Consider the following 15,918-nt stretch of genomic DNA (forward strand, 5'->3'; position numbering starts at 1 on the left):
CAGATATTGATCCGGATCGACTGCAATGATTTTATTTTGCATCTTGTATGTGAGGATGAGGCTTGAGACTTGACGTCCCTTCTGCAAGGTGACCCACTGGAGAGTGTTATGCATGGCAGACACACTTTCTGTTCGATGTTATGTAGGCACTAAATGAATCAACCGGGCCATGGGGAGTTCGATTGACAGGATTGTCAGACGCGAACTAGTTCCTCTATTCCTGACTTTTACTACACTCTGATCAGCTTGTAATCAGCTGGACTTGAACATCATTGATTGATTTAGAATAGCATGCACACAGCTGGGCCACAGAACCTACGTGAACCGCGCTTGGTACAACGCTGCCTCCTCCTTACTAAGAGAGCTCTCCATGCTTCATAATTACCAAATATTGGGCTATTTCAGTCGAAATCCATAACCCCTCAATGGAAGACATGAACTTAATCTCCCACACAGGGGGTGTAGATTTCAAATAGAGTCACCAATTCAGGTCACTCCATTTGAAATTCACACTCCCTGTGTGGATGATTTAGGTCTGAGACAAGATTTTTGTCTCAGATTTAGGTCATGTCTTCCATATGGGGTATATGGATTTCAACTGGAATAGCCATTGTAACCCATAACACACCCAAGTAGTAGTATCAATAGACCCACCTTATATTAAGAGCCAGATCTCTAGTCTTCTGCTGTGCTTTATGAACTCTCATATGTGATTCCCTGACTTGCTGTTGTTTCTCCTCTGCACCTGATCTCAATTTGTCAATTTCTGGTCCAGCTTTTGGCAATTTCTCCCTGTCTCCTATCTTTGTCATCTTTGTGATGGTGTTTTCTGTGGGTTATAAGTCGAGACTCATAATGATTTCTACATGAAGCCCTACATTATGTGATAAATAAACATCTATAGCTCTCATCATGATTTTTCGTGACTGAAGAGTAGTACAAAAGGCTCAGCCTCTGTCTGAAAATAAATCTCAGTCGAAAGGTCCTTAACATTTGGCTTAAAGTTAGAAAACAATATCCTTCAGACAATGGGATACAACCAGAAGGGTGGTGTAAAAGGGATAGATTCCTGTGGAAAAAATATTTGTTTGCAAATGTTTAACAAAATACACTAGAATTCAAGGCAAATGAGAATAGGATCAAATTTGTCAAGGATATTTGTTTTTCGACACCTCAAGACAAAAATGTTGGCTATGTATATGCACAAACACATGCATGAAGACACATTAGCTCACCCCAACCCCAGCCACCCCCACATATACATTATTGCCTCTGGGGAATATGGGTTTATTCTTAAACACTTGAGAACGTTCCTACAATCTTATTGGTTCTTACCCGTGTGATATGACACAATATCACACGGGTCAGCGAAACTCATACTCACACTGTGGAAGATTTAGCTAAATCTTCCACAGGGGTAGTGTGAATTTTAAATGGAACAGCCTAATTGACTGTTCTTTTCAAAGCACAAACAGAAGACATTTTTCAAACATGATTTTAAATGCAGTTTGGGGTTATTTACATCCCAATGCACCTATGTTTAGACTTGGGACAGTCCCCCGTATAAACTTTATGTTCCCATTCGAAATGTGATGTCTCATGTCTCAAGTCGATACCACACTCTTCTACAAGTGCAGGTCTTGTCAAATCATCCTCAAGTTACATGGTTTAGGAATACAGAGAACATTCCTAAACCTTATAACTTGGAATGATTTGAAGTGATCTCCACTTGAGAAGAATCTGGTATAGCTATTAAGTAAAAAGAGACACATGTAGCAGCTGACAGGTGCATACTATTGATTTGGATGTACACATACACTGCCGCCTAGAAGTGAAATCGCACTACACACAATCCTAACAGAAGCTCAACACTACAATATAATGCTATACAACTTGTATCAAATCTGGTTTATAACAGTTCCTTGAACCTTTCACATCAATAAATTCAACTTTCTACGACCTTTTAGTGCATAACCCTTCCAAAATAAACTTTTTTTCCAAGGAGGTGAAATCTACACACAAAAATCCCATTCAGATTTGCTCATTACTTATTCATGACCTCATTATCGGCAACTTCACTCAATGGGAGTTTGCGACATGGGATTTTAAACTGCCAACTCAGTAGATACTGATTGATAAAACACATGCGCAGTTGATTTCCACATGTTCCAGGGACCTCAAAATACTTAGAAAATGACATCATTCTCTTTCTATAAATACAATTTGGCTGATACAAGGTGGTTTTTGGAGTAGTGAAATTTGCCATGCAAGTTGCTACAGGAACACTGAGAACCAGCCAAATTCTGCAGGCCCAGGGCAGTTGCCTTGAAGGGAGTGCGTGTTTAGCTAGGTTAGGTGAAAGTAGGGCAATCATCATCACATTAGTTCTGATAACCATGGCTAAAACACCACGAAAAGAATTGTCTGAGTTTCAGAAAGGCCAAATTTTGGCATTTTCTCAATCTGATCCACCAATATCTAACCGAGAAATTGCTAGGAGACTTGGTATATCAGAATTTGCTGTTCGCTTCAACAAAAAGAAGCAACAAGAGGAGGGTACCATGGCAAATAAAGCAAGAAGTGGAAGACCAAAAGCCATGTCCCCAGCTCAAGAACGCAATTTGGTAGTTCGATGTAAGCGGTCACCTCATAAACCAGCAACACAACTTCGTCATGACATCCTTCATGCTACTGGTGAATGTGCAAGCATTTCCGTGGTGAAACAAAGATTGAAAATGAATGATCTGAGTGCCTATCGAGTCAGAAAAGTTCCTCTTCTTCAGCAAAGACATGTGGATGCCAGAAAAGAATTTGGGCAACGACACCTTAACTGGGATGATGCAGAATGGTCCCGCATACTTTGGTCTGATGAAAGCCGATTTTGCTTCTTCAGGAATGATGGAAAAGCACTCGTCAGACGCCCCAAGGACTCTGCCTTAAACCCAAGGTACACGAAGCCTACAGTAAAACATGGAGGAGGTTCCATAATGGTTTGGGGATGTTTTTCTCGCAATGGAGTTGGGGATCTGTTTCTAGTGCAGGGCAACATGGACCAACATCAATACTTAAAGGTTCTTCAAGAAGCCATGTTGCCATCCGCCCATCGGTTGATTGGAGAAAGGTTCATTTTCCAGCAGGATAATGCTCCTTGTCACAAGGCAAAGACAGTCAAGGAATGGCTAGAGGATCCAACTCCAGAATCTTTAGCAGAGGAAGGGGTTGATTGGAGCTTTGATGTTTTGGACTGGCCAGCACAGTCTCCAGATCTTAGCCCAATAGAGAACTTGTGGGACAGAGTTGAAGCAGACTTGAAGACAAGGGGGGTCCAGCCAAAGTCCAATGCAGAGTTGTTTGAAGAGGTCAAGTCTTCTTGGGAGAGAATTGGTCTAGAAGTTATTCACAACTTGTCAGACAGCATGACAAAACGCTGCCGTTTGGTGATCGCTGCAAAAGGCTACCACATTGCTTATTGAGCACAACAAAGCTGAAAAAACAAAACAAAAACCCAACAGTCTTTTTCAAGACTACCCAATGAATTACAAAGGTAGAATTGTCCACAAATAATGTCCCATTATGTTCATATATTTAAATAAAATAAAGTAAAATAATATTAATAATAATACTAAATAGAATAAATTCAGTAAATAACAAGTTTAATGCCCTATAAAATACCCAGTGCCTATGAAAGGTTACACACATGCTGCATGCATGCTACAGTGCAGTGCTTAATGGGTACCCGGTGTATTCTCCCAGGGTAGTGGGTCAGTGAGTGCGATACCACTTCTAGGCGGCAGTGTATATACACAAATAGCAAACACACTACTTACGTCTCTTAGGAGCCATTCTCTTCTTAGATTTGTCTTTCTTTCCTTTCTGAGCTGATTTATTGCTACCTTGACTGCCATGAATACTCCAGGTTTTACCTAAAGACCTGTAAACATGAAATAACATAGTTATATGTTAAAAGACAGAGATAAAAAGACTGGTTTGCGTCTGACGTCATCTCTCAAACTCGAGCACGGTTTGTTTACAAGTGTCGTGATGATATGAGTTGCTGAACACGGCAAGCAAACCGGGCGTCTTATTGTTAATTTTGCACCTTCAAACATACAAACCATCTCAAAAGTTAGGTCTTAATAGTTGGAAACTTTCTTTTGTGAAGGCACCAAGTCAACAATGCCTAGAAAAGTTGCTTTTTGCCTTGTAAAAGTATGCAATTTTTCGCCATTTACTGCTATTCCTTTTCTCCGATCGGCACCAGATACATCGACCTTCCTTGTACGCACTATTAACCAATCAAAGATCGTAGAGTATTTGATTGACAGTGACGTCAGACGCAAACTAGCCTTTTCATCTCTGTCTTCAATTATAGTTAGCTGATTTATTGCTACCATGACTGCCATGAATACTCTAGATCTTGAAGACCAGTGAACATGAAATATCATGGTAAAAGTTTTAGCTGATGTCACAAATGTTTTATCTTTAATTTTGTGTGTTTTCAATTGATGGGAGCATGGTCACAGCCTTCAACCCAATTCATGGTTTTAACACTTTCTACCCCTCAGCCCACATGGGAATTTCCCTTTCCTGGATATCCAAGATGCTGCTACAGCATGCATGATAATGGTATTAAATTATTCACAATATAATGTAAGTTGTAGGGGATTTTAAAACTGTTTGAGGAATAATCTGTTGAAATGTTTATAAAGTAACTGTATTTTGGTTCACCTAAGTTATTTTTCATGGTTGTGTCACAAGGGTGCCAACCACTGTATGCATGCGTGGCAACATACGCAAAGCATTTGGATTTTTCACAACACTCTAAAAACAACTGCTGCACATGCATCAACACCTTCAAAGTATTAATACTGTGTGATAACAGAAGTATACCAACCTATTTTTATGCAAAACTTCACTCCCATCCTCATCTCCATGGATACCATCATCATCTTCCTCCTCGTCATCTCCGCTGCTACCACTCATATCTTCCTGCATCACCTCATCCTCCTCTTCTATCCTCTTGATGAGTAGCTGACTGCGAGCACGGAAACCTTGCACAATTCTCTCAAGTGAAAACTGTTGGAAAAAATATTACAAAATTAGAAAGAAAACAATAATGCAGATATAGAATCACCAGGTAGTACACTAATACTACATGGTTAGAGGGGAAATAAGGCAAACTATTTTTCCTGAGGTACTGGCTACGGGCCTATCACCTCGAACCCAGAAGGTGAGGCGTGATAGGCCCGTAGCCAGTACCTTGGGAAAATAGTTGTCCTATTTCTCCAAAATAAACCAGTATTTGTTTTATTACACCAAACTTTGGTTATGGGGATGAGGTTGTCATGAAGATAGGGAAAATTATCACATGATGAAATAGGTCATGTCATTTGCAATTGACCAATAAAATGGCATGATTTGCTCATGAATATGTATGAGGTGTAATAATTATAACCAGCCACACTCAACTGATTTCCTTGTGGCTATTGACCACATGTATGGGCAAAGTGAGTGCTCAAAATACTCCTTTTTTATTACTAAGGCTACATTGAAGAAATACTACCAAAACTAACACATGTGTATACTTTTTACCATGGCAAAATATTTGCTCATAGGGTATATTGAATGGAGGGGAGGGGAGGGGAGTCCTCTTGTATTTTGAGCCCTGGGTGACTTGTCAAGGGGTTGGGTGTAGGAGTGTGTCTCCTTGCACACATATCTTCCATATGAAGTATGAAACATTGAAAATGACTCTCTTTTGTATCATTTTAAGCATGAAAACATATACTATTCACAACAAACATGCAAAGGTTATTTCCCACACATAATTGAAAGCAGTCATGTTAGTTCTACATTATATTGCTTCACAAATGAAATATGCAGCCTATGTAATCAACCATTTTTTTAGCCTTATAAACATGGATGGCAATTGTAGGCACACACTGTTCTGACAAAAATCAAATTCTCACTTTTTCCAATTGAGAACACTGTTTAGCTATTGCACTTTTTGTGTAAAAATATCAGTTTATTCCAAATATATACTTAGAAACACTCACTAAAATACTTGGACTTGAGATATAATAACATGCAGGATATATCATCAGATAAGCAGAATATCAGTTTGCAATTGGAATCTCTGGATGTCTCACATAATCCAATTGGTGAATTCAACCTAAGTTCATTCAACTATCTGATTGATGTATGTGTGTTTGAAAGATATTACAACAGATGAGATGGGTTATGGCCATGTAACCCATTGAATACAAACAGTGATAGACTGAGCAAACCACTATCAGCAAATATTTAGCTTTTTCAATGATGTAGTGGAGTAAAATGGGCTCCCATGTAATATAAGAACATAACTATTATGATGGCTCAGATCTAGAGTGTCCGTTCTCGCATACAGGATCCTGCTGTAGATTAAGTTCAACACTTGCAGGGACAAGTCTGTTTCAAACTGGATGTTATTCACAATGCTGTGAAATCTAATTCTTGTAGCAGTTTGCGTAGATAGGGTGCAAGGCCACATACTCTGGGAATTGCCATCATACGGGGCGCCGCATTGTCATCTTTCAGTTGTGGAATTCTTGTAAGTTTCCTATTGCTACAGTCTAATGCTGTCCTGTTGTGTACTTTACATGGTAATCCTTTTGGATAGAAAAATTCACTGGATAATACCAAAGTGGATACCAGAATAGGAAACAGGTGCATCAGTGAGAACATCATGATGAAAACTTGATCTGCAGCTGATATGTGTTCAAACAGACGATCGGTGGAAACAAATTATGGAGACTTGATTTACCAAATGTACAACAAATAGAGTGTTCAAATTGTAAAGGAGAAAAGCCGATCATCAACACATTGTTTGATAATATTGCATACTGTAATGTTGGCCCAGTCACCTCCACATTGTTGAACAAATCACAACCATGATAAGGATTTGTTTCAGTGACAGGAAACTCATCAATGTACAAACCTTCTTTGTTGTTCATCAAGTCAGGGGCGTTGCTAGACCAAAATGATTCGGGGGTTGTACAGCATGTTTTGCCGATGGAAATTTTTTTGTAATTTGTAGACCCAAATTTTTTTAGCCAGGACGGCGCTCAAGAATCTAAAAAGTGGGGGAGGGAGAAAGGGGGGATAGGAGTCAACAAAATTTTTCGACTCATTTTTTTTTATTAGTAACTACTTTAACATTAACAATAGGTCTATTACGTAACAACAGCACAATTTCGTAACACATTAATCTTTTATATGACTCTTGCAATTTGCTGACAATCACCCATACCTTTTGACTACATTTGCAAACAGTCACATGGTTTTGATGACAACGGTCAATTTTTGCCGACAAAATTGTGTATTGGGGAGTGTCACACCCCCCATACCCCCTCTAGCGGTGGCCCTGCGGCAAACATCCTGCTTAATTTACTGATATATGATTTTCTTGCCACATTTTGCAAACTTGTTACAGACACAATCCCAAACCAATTGTATTTGATTCATTTTAGTGGCATAACAATAATAATAATAATAATAATAATAATAATAATAATAATAATAATAATAATAATAATAATAAATAATAATAATTATAACAATAATAATAATAACATAAAAGATAAATTCAATCATAACAATAATATCGTGCTTTGAGTTAGACTGTCATGCATTTACATATTATTGTATGTATATTAATTGATATAAGTTTCCATATTCAAATCAAAAATATTACTTTGCAATATCATTAGTTGCAACATGCATGATCCAGGCACAAATGCCATGATTTATGGTCATGCTAGTGTTCAATTAACTTAGATACTGAGGAAAGAAGCAGAATCATGGATCTCACAAAAGGACATGCTAGGTTTAGTCTTTGTCAAAAACAACTCATGATCCTTGCCGGAGGGAGTGGCTTCGTTCAGAGTGGCGAAGCCGTGATGGAGCGTCGAAGGAGTGACAGGGCAGCAAGTGTGAGTGCTGGCTCCCAGTTGCGGTGGCACTCTTCAAAATTCTGGGTAATTATACTGATACGACATTTTTCATGGGAAAATAACCAACAGGCCTTTCAGAAAGGCTATGCTAAGTTTGTTTTATACTTGTTGCTGCAGTATAAAATAGGAAAGCATGTCAGATCCTCCTAGGATGTAAAATCATTTCAACAAATTTGCCAGATTTCAACACTACAATTAATAAACCTTAAGACAATAGAACACATTAATACAATGTTTGTGAAAGCAAGCATTCATGATCTTGTGTTTGAATGTTTCTATGATCCAACTATGTATTTATAAGCAAAGAACAACTTTTCCCCACAGGAATCAAAAGTAAAGTGTTCACAAATAGATTAAGGTTATGTCTGCTTTTTAGTGCAGTACTAGTGGTAGGCAGTAATGCCAATGCCATGATTTAGGTACCAAATTGGGCTACTTGAAGATCACAAATCAGACAATCTTACCACAAATTGCCTATGATTGGGCTAATTTTGCAAGTGTCAGACCAAATTGTTTTCGAAAGTAATACTGCATTTTACAATCATTTATTGATTGTTCATTTTAAGTACTAAAAGTTCATTCTACTCAATTGGGTTATTTCAAATAGTTTTCTGCTAAAATGCACACAAACCAGTGATGTAACTGAAGCTGACCCAAACTACAATAATGAGGCCCTTGAAGTGTACCATTGAGAGCTCTTGTCGCATCCTTGCCAATGGCATAAACAAACTATTGCTGAGGCCCAACCTTGTGTGTGATTCCTGTGGATGATTATTGGGAATAAGATTAAGAATACTTTGATATACATGCTCCTATATGCTCACTCTATTGTGCCATAGTATGGTGGTGAAAGCTGCCACAGCAATGAAAGCTTGCAAATGTTTTAGTAGCGGGTATGAAAGAATTAACAGGTCCATGAAACCTATCTTGCCTTATAAATGAACTCATGCATGTCACATGCACATGCTGATGGAATCAAAATGAGTAGCAGTATCTTCATCTACACTACAAGACTCGTATTGCGGCCACCTGCAAAGGTTCGTCTACGCCAAGGTACCTGACTGGTACATAGTACCAATGCTGCTACTACAAAGGACCCACCAGCAGTGGTACTGCACAGTACCAGCAAAGTACCTTGGCAACAGTGTACCTGTGCAGGCTGCTGCAAATGGAATCTAGTAGTGTAGGTTTATCAGCAACGAAAAACCTATCTGAAGATAATTGCTAAAAACACAAATGTTGGCAAAATAAGAAAAGAAGTAATCCCATTACCAGATACTGTGGTATGCACACCAGTTGAGGGTGGGAAGACCAAGCCGATGAGACGCTGACACTCAGAGAAGAGACCAATGAGAATGTACTGCTTCCTGCGGAGGAGTCTACAACCCCTGCCTAGCAACAATGCAATGCTTGAATGGTTAAACACTAGAAAGTCATTGATTCCTGTGAAAGAGTCTATACCATATGCCCCACTCAGAATTTACATTTACCAGCAATAAATACCCTGAAGTGGACTATCAGCCTTAAAATTTGCATTTTTATTTCACACAGTTTAGCAACAAGACAATTGTGAAAAAAATTGACAGTATGCATTGGTATTTGGGCAAAACTTTAATGTTTCTTTCATGATCAGGTTAGAGGTAATACAATAAGGACTGGGTTATGGGAAGGGTGCGGATAAAGATCCCATTGATCAATTTATATTCAGAATGTTCACTCTAGCATTTTAAAAGAGATACAAATGTGATTGTGTGCATATACTGGCAAAAAATATGTTTAACCGTTATTTCACAGGGCAAAGAATTACCATATTTAACCTAATTAGTGCCCAAGCGCTTATATAAATTAAGTTATTTCAAGGGCATGCTTATTACTCCTACTAGTTACTACTACTTAAGGGGTACTACACCCCTGCCCAATTTTGCGCCTATTTTTGCATTTTTCTCAAAAACTAAAGCGCATTGGGGACAAGTAAGATATGTATATTATAGGGGACTACAACTACTGCACTGGAAATTTTATTTCAGCACAGACAACAGTTGTGGAGTTACAGTCAAAAATGAGGGAAACGCAATATTTGATCAATAAATCAATAACTACTTGCTTTGAAAAAGTGGGTAATGGTGAATCCAACGGACGAGGACACAAAACACATCAAGGATCAATAAATGATACAAGAGGATACCTTGAATATGAACAACAGAAAAGAAAAGCGAGCAAGGTACACCAACTTGATGTGGGGAAACATGTAAAATACAGACTAGACAATATGCAGGGGGGGGGGGGCAAAACCAGCAAATGTAGGCATAGGAAGTAGGCAAAGTTCGATAGCCAAAATTACCAGTTCCAAGGCTCACAAAAGTGCTAAACCTGCAAAAACACCAAGGATCAATGATGTAAATCACTATGCACACTCGATAAACCAAACAACCAATGTAGGTACCAAAACAGGCAAAGTTCGATGGCCAAAAATTGCCAATTTCAGAGCCCACAGAAGTGTCAGCAAAACAGTATAACCTGGAGCAGACAAACAAAACCAAACAGACAAAAAACAACCGACGTTTCGAGCAGATAAACTGCTCTTCTTCAGGGACAGACAACAAAATATATATATTTTTTGGTGTTGGTGTAATTTTTGGCTATCGAACTTTGCCTACTTCCTATGCCTACATTTGCTGGTTTTGCCCCCCCCTGCATATTGTCTAGTCTGTATTTTACATGTTTCCCCACATCAAGTTGGTGTACCTTGCTCGTTTTGTTTTCTTTACTTGCTTTGAGTTGCTGAATTTTCAGTACAGTATTTGCAGTCCTTGCCCTATAATATACATATCTTACTTGTCACCAATGTGCTATAATTTTTGAGAAAAATACCAAAAATAGGTACAAAATTGGCCATGGGTGTAGTACCCCCTCAAAGTCAAACTGAATATGACCCATGCAAAGCCATTATGTAATTCAAACTGGTATCTGAACATAATAATCTGTTGGGACTGAGTTCATTAACCCCAATATATTTATACATATATGACTTGAGGCCACAGTTTATTGAATTGCGCACACTTAACAAATCCCATAGAGCATATGACCCTGTGCATGTCTAGAAAAATTGTAAATTTTCTGAAAAGATAAACCACATTTTCCACTAAACTAGTATTTCTCAACAATTTCTTATGTATTTCTTAATTTGGAAAAGCAGAATTTCCCTCCAACTGCCAAAATGTCCCTCAAATGTCAAAAATTTCCCCGGAAGACACTTCACAGATTCCACATTTTTTCCAGGCATGCGCCCTCATACAAGGGCGGTTTGTTGGTACGCATGTGGGGCTACCACCTAAAAGCATCGATGTCACTACCAACCTTGAAGTGAAAACCAAGTGAAACAACTGAATTTTTTAGAATCAAGAAGATTAACTATCAAGGAGTTGATTGGAATACACTAGCTCGAGATACTCTAGCTAAAATACAGGTTTACAGCTAGAGCTCCAAACGACAAGCTTCCAGGTTTTTTTGGAGAACAATACTGTTACGTAAGATGAAGAAGAAACCCGCCTCGGAGCCCGCCCTACTCATTATTTCATTGTACTTATTGCAATTTGCCTCACACATTACGTAATCAACACAAAACTTTTGTGAGGATTAGTGAGTGGATAAGAAATTGACAGTGGAGGATACGAAGGACACGCCGATTGTTAGTTGTCAATCATGAATTGCCGCATCGTATTAATATATTACTGCATGGCATTCCGCAAACACCAAGACAAATTATGCCGTATTTTTCCAAAGATCATCTCATATGAAGTAAGCTGAATGCGATCTGTACTTTTGTAACATTCCGATCGCTTTTGATCACCTATTATCGCATTTAATTTGCTTGAAAACACGTGAGTTCATGTTGTGTAAACATAATTAGCATAGACACAAATGAAATTACGATGCAATACAATGCAATTTGAATGCGCAGCAGATCTATAGAAATAATGTTGCCCGGTTTTATGCAGAATTAGACCCTGTCTGGAATACACAAGCATGTTGTCTTACCAGAGGTGGACTGGTGTGTAGTTTCCTAGACTGAGGTCTTGCACTAAGTAACGGTTCACCAGTAGATGTCACTCGCCTTCTGCCCACCATATGAGCTGGTACTGACATAGCACGTCTTGATGTCACTGGTACTTCAATGGTTAAGCTTTCATTCACATCATCCATTCCCTGGGGAGCAAGGTTATTTTATAAGCAAAATTCAATTCAATTTTATTCAAAATAACATCGTGGCCTACCGGCCAAATTGCAGTAATTTTTTACAATAATAAAATATAAAAACATCAATTGCAACCAAATTATTATACATAAATGATTAAAACAGCATTAATTAAGAAAAGAAATAAATATTGCACAAGATAGAATATCAAAATGGCATAAATCAATGTCCACAGCCTACATCATTCACTTTCCCTGCTCACACATACACAACTTCATTCACAAACTAGCACCTACATGAAACACCACACACAGCCACCCCAAACAAATATTGATTCACAAGCTCATTTGCATTCTCTCAATAACCATGTACACCTTACATGCACAAAAATCAATCAGCCTTTAAAATATATTGCAGGAGATTCATTTGTAGTAGTATAAAAATGCAGATTAATGTTTTTAAACTTATACACTACTTTTAGCAAGACCAGGGACAGAATGGGTTATTCCATTTAAAATCCATACTACCCCTGTGGAAGATTTTAGAAATATCTACCACAGGGGAGTATAATTTCAAATGGAATGAACACATAGGTAGCTCCATTTGAATTTCATACACCCTCTGAGAAAGATTCAACCTGAATCTTCCACTGAGGGAGGGTGAGTTTCAAATGGAGTTGCTAATGTGCACATTCAATTTGAAATTCATAATCCCCCTGTGGAAGATATTTCCAAAATCTTCCACAGGGGTAGTGTGGATTTTAAATGGAATAACCCAATACACCAACCTCAGTGAATCACAGATGCCAATACCATAGAATTCCATTCACAAGCATAATTGCCTCTAAATGAGGTTTTTTGATGAAAAGCAGACACCCCTCCACAAAACATTATTTGGAGTTCGAGAAAATGTATTAGTGATACAGGTGGCTGTACAAACATGTATTATTGTAAGACCAATCTAATGAAATATTTTTGTGGAGGGTATTTGCATCTCTTTCTTCAAAAAAACCCTCATTTAGAGGCATATATGCTTGTAGATGGAAATTCTACAGTATTTCATGTGATTCAATTAGCCATCAGAACCCCACTGCTGTGCTGATGCAGTATATGTTCGCCACAATGTGAACAAGGCACATTATATCTGATGATGATCTACTTCTCATCTTTTAAAAATACATCAAAATTATCTAAAAGCAAATAACATGGTAGATATGGCATTAGGCTATTCCAGTTGAAACCCATACACCCTCTATGGAAGACATGCCCTTAATCTCCCGCACAGGGGGTGTAGATTTCAAATGGAGTGGTAACCCCATTTGAAACTCACATTCCCTGTGTGGAATATTAAGGTCATGTCTTCATTATGGGGTGTATGGATTTCAACTGGAATAGCCCATTTAGGAGCAGACGACACTGAATGGGTGACTCCATTTGAAATTCACACTCCATATGTGGGAGATTAAGGTCATGTCTTCCATTGGGGGTGTATGGAATAGCCCATTTTTACTGTATGGGTTGACATTTGCATGTCCATGTGACAGTTGATTGCAGCAACTTAACAAATTACCTTGTCCTTCATTTGGTGTAGTAAATTTTGCAATTCTTGTATTTGCGTTTGCTGTTCCACAAGCTCAGCTTCCTGTTGTCGAATACGTTCTATAGCGTCCTCATAAGCATGTCCTCCTTTCTCACTTGATGACTCCAAATCCTGTACTTTTGCTTTCAATTCTATGCATTCCCGGTTCTTCTCGGCAAAGATTTCTTCATCACTGGCTAGATCATTCATTGCCTGTATATCAAAAATATAGAACAATGTATTTTAAATGATGCAAAATATCTCAAAACCTTTATGTTGAATACTATGGCTAGTATGCAAATCATTAAACAGGTAGATGTAAATGATGATGAGGTAGAAGTAGGTGATCACTAGGGGTGTGATTTTGGGTAATTTTGTGCCCGGTACCGGCGCATTTTTAGGCGGGTAACGGGTACCCGAAATTGCACACAAAAAAAAATAATAAAATTTAAAAAATTTTTTTTTTTTTTTTTTTTTCCTTCGAAGTTTTTTTTTCGGTTTTGTAGTGTCTCTGGATCTAGACCTAAATGCTAGAATCATGGTTGACCTAAAAAAAAAATTAAAAAAATGAATTTTGCACATTGTTTTGTAATTTTAATATGAAAATTGATACATAGTTTTCATGTCATACTCTATTAATGATATCAAAATGCATTCAAATTCAATGCATTTTGATATCATTAATAGAGTATTACATGAAAACTATGTATCAATTTTCATATTAAAATTACAAAACAATGTGCAAAATTCAATTTTTTTTTTTTTTTTTTTCAGGTCAACCATGATCCTAGCATTTAGGTTTATTTTCATAAAATCAAAAAAAACAAAAAAAAATGTTTAAAAAAATTTATTAAAAAAAAAAAAAAAATTTTTTTTAATTTGAGTACCGGGCAGGAAATTCCTGGGCGGGACTCAATTCGAGACTCACTCACACCCTTAGTGATCACACACACACACACATATCTGGCGTTAACATCAGCCTTGATGCAGGAGCAGGAAGTGATCACACATGGAGATCAAGATCTGTATAATGTAGATTCTGGGCTTCTATAACAGAAGTCAGTCTGACCGAAATTCCTTTCTGCAATACAATATACAGGTTCTAACAGCCTGTCCGTTAGCACCCCACACAGCGTAAAGTAAGTGATCCTGTGCAACATACGCTACGGGTTGTTCCAGGATACAGGGTGAGTCTGTGATTCAAATATGTGACTCCTCGCCACAACTGAGCCCGGATGTCGCCAGTGCCACTATTGAGATATGCTCCATCGAACTTAACAATAAACAATAGGAAAGAAAGGATTTATTGACTGTTTTATTGATTTTTCACTACTTAAATGTCAAGTACTATAGACATGATATACATCATTTTAAAGCTAATTTCAAGCAGAATATTTTGGTTGAATATCTCAAAAATGATGATTGGTGACATCCGGGCTCAGTTGTGGCGAGGAGTCACATATGTGATGCGATCAAGCAAAATGAGTCTGATGTCGATCAAAATCAAAATTCAGTTTTCAATCTCATTACATGAGCTATTCTCAGAGCTTTATTTTGCTGAAAACCTCATCATAATTAGACTTAAGGTTCCAGAGATATGGCCATTTTAGTGTTGCTCAGAACAATAAAATACAAAGGAAGTTGCATACTATTATTGATTATATCTCAAAATCAATATTCCCGACATCCGACTCATTTTGCTTGATCGCATCACATATATTGCATGCAAGTTTCACTCGACTCTTCAATGCATTTCAATTGTTTAGTACAAGTGTGCCAACTATTCTTTTCCAGGATTGTATCCAACAGACTTGGTTTCAATCACTATCCTGTCTACCTACCTTCTTCAATTTAGATTCCAAATCTGTCACTTTCCTCTGTGCTTCATGACCTGCCATTGAAGCACTGTATCCAACAGACTTTCAATCACTATCCTGTCTACCTACAGCTTCTCCAGAACAAGTGCGCCAGACTCATTTTCAGAGAACCAAAATATACGCATACTTCTCCTTTGCTTCATAGTCTGCACTGGCTTCCAGTTGCTAAGCGTGTCCAGTTCCGCACTCTCGTCCATGTTTATAAGGTTCTTGCTTCATCTACACCTGAATACCTGTCCTCCATCCTTCACACCCGTCATTCTGGGTACTCTTTGCG

General features: G+C 38.0%; 1 protein-coding gene across 2 annotated transcripts in view; it reads right to left on the reverse strand.

Annotated features, from left to right (window-relative positions):
- Positions 1-15,918, reverse strand: part of LOC140165633 (kinesin-like protein KIF27) — a 78,741-nt gene that overhangs the window by 40,759 nt on the left and 22,064 nt on the right. Inside the window, exons 13-18 of one of the 2 annotated variants that reach the window (XM_072188921.1) lie at positions 13,756-13,977; positions 12,030-12,197; positions 9,264-9,383; positions 4,895-5,076; positions 3,828-3,931; positions 655-829 (exon numbers count right to left, since the gene is read on the reverse strand). In XM_072188921.1, the coding sequence (XP_072045022.1) occupies positions 655-829; positions 3,828-3,931; positions 4,895-5,076; positions 9,264-9,383; positions 12,030-12,197; positions 13,756-13,977 (971 nt within the window). The remainder of the gene's footprint in view (positions 1-654; positions 830-3,827; positions 3,932-4,894; positions 5,077-9,263; positions 9,384-12,029; positions 12,198-13,755; positions 13,978-15,918) is intronic. The other variant, XM_072188923.1, reaches the window with a different exon arrangement.

The sequence above is a fragment of the Amphiura filiformis genome, chromosome 12 (assembly GCF_039555335.1).
Source record: "Amphiura filiformis chromosome 12, Afil_fr2py, whole genome shotgun sequence".
NCBI lineage: Eukaryota > Metazoa > Echinodermata > Ophiuroidea > Amphilepidida > Amphiuridae > Amphiura > Amphiura filiformis.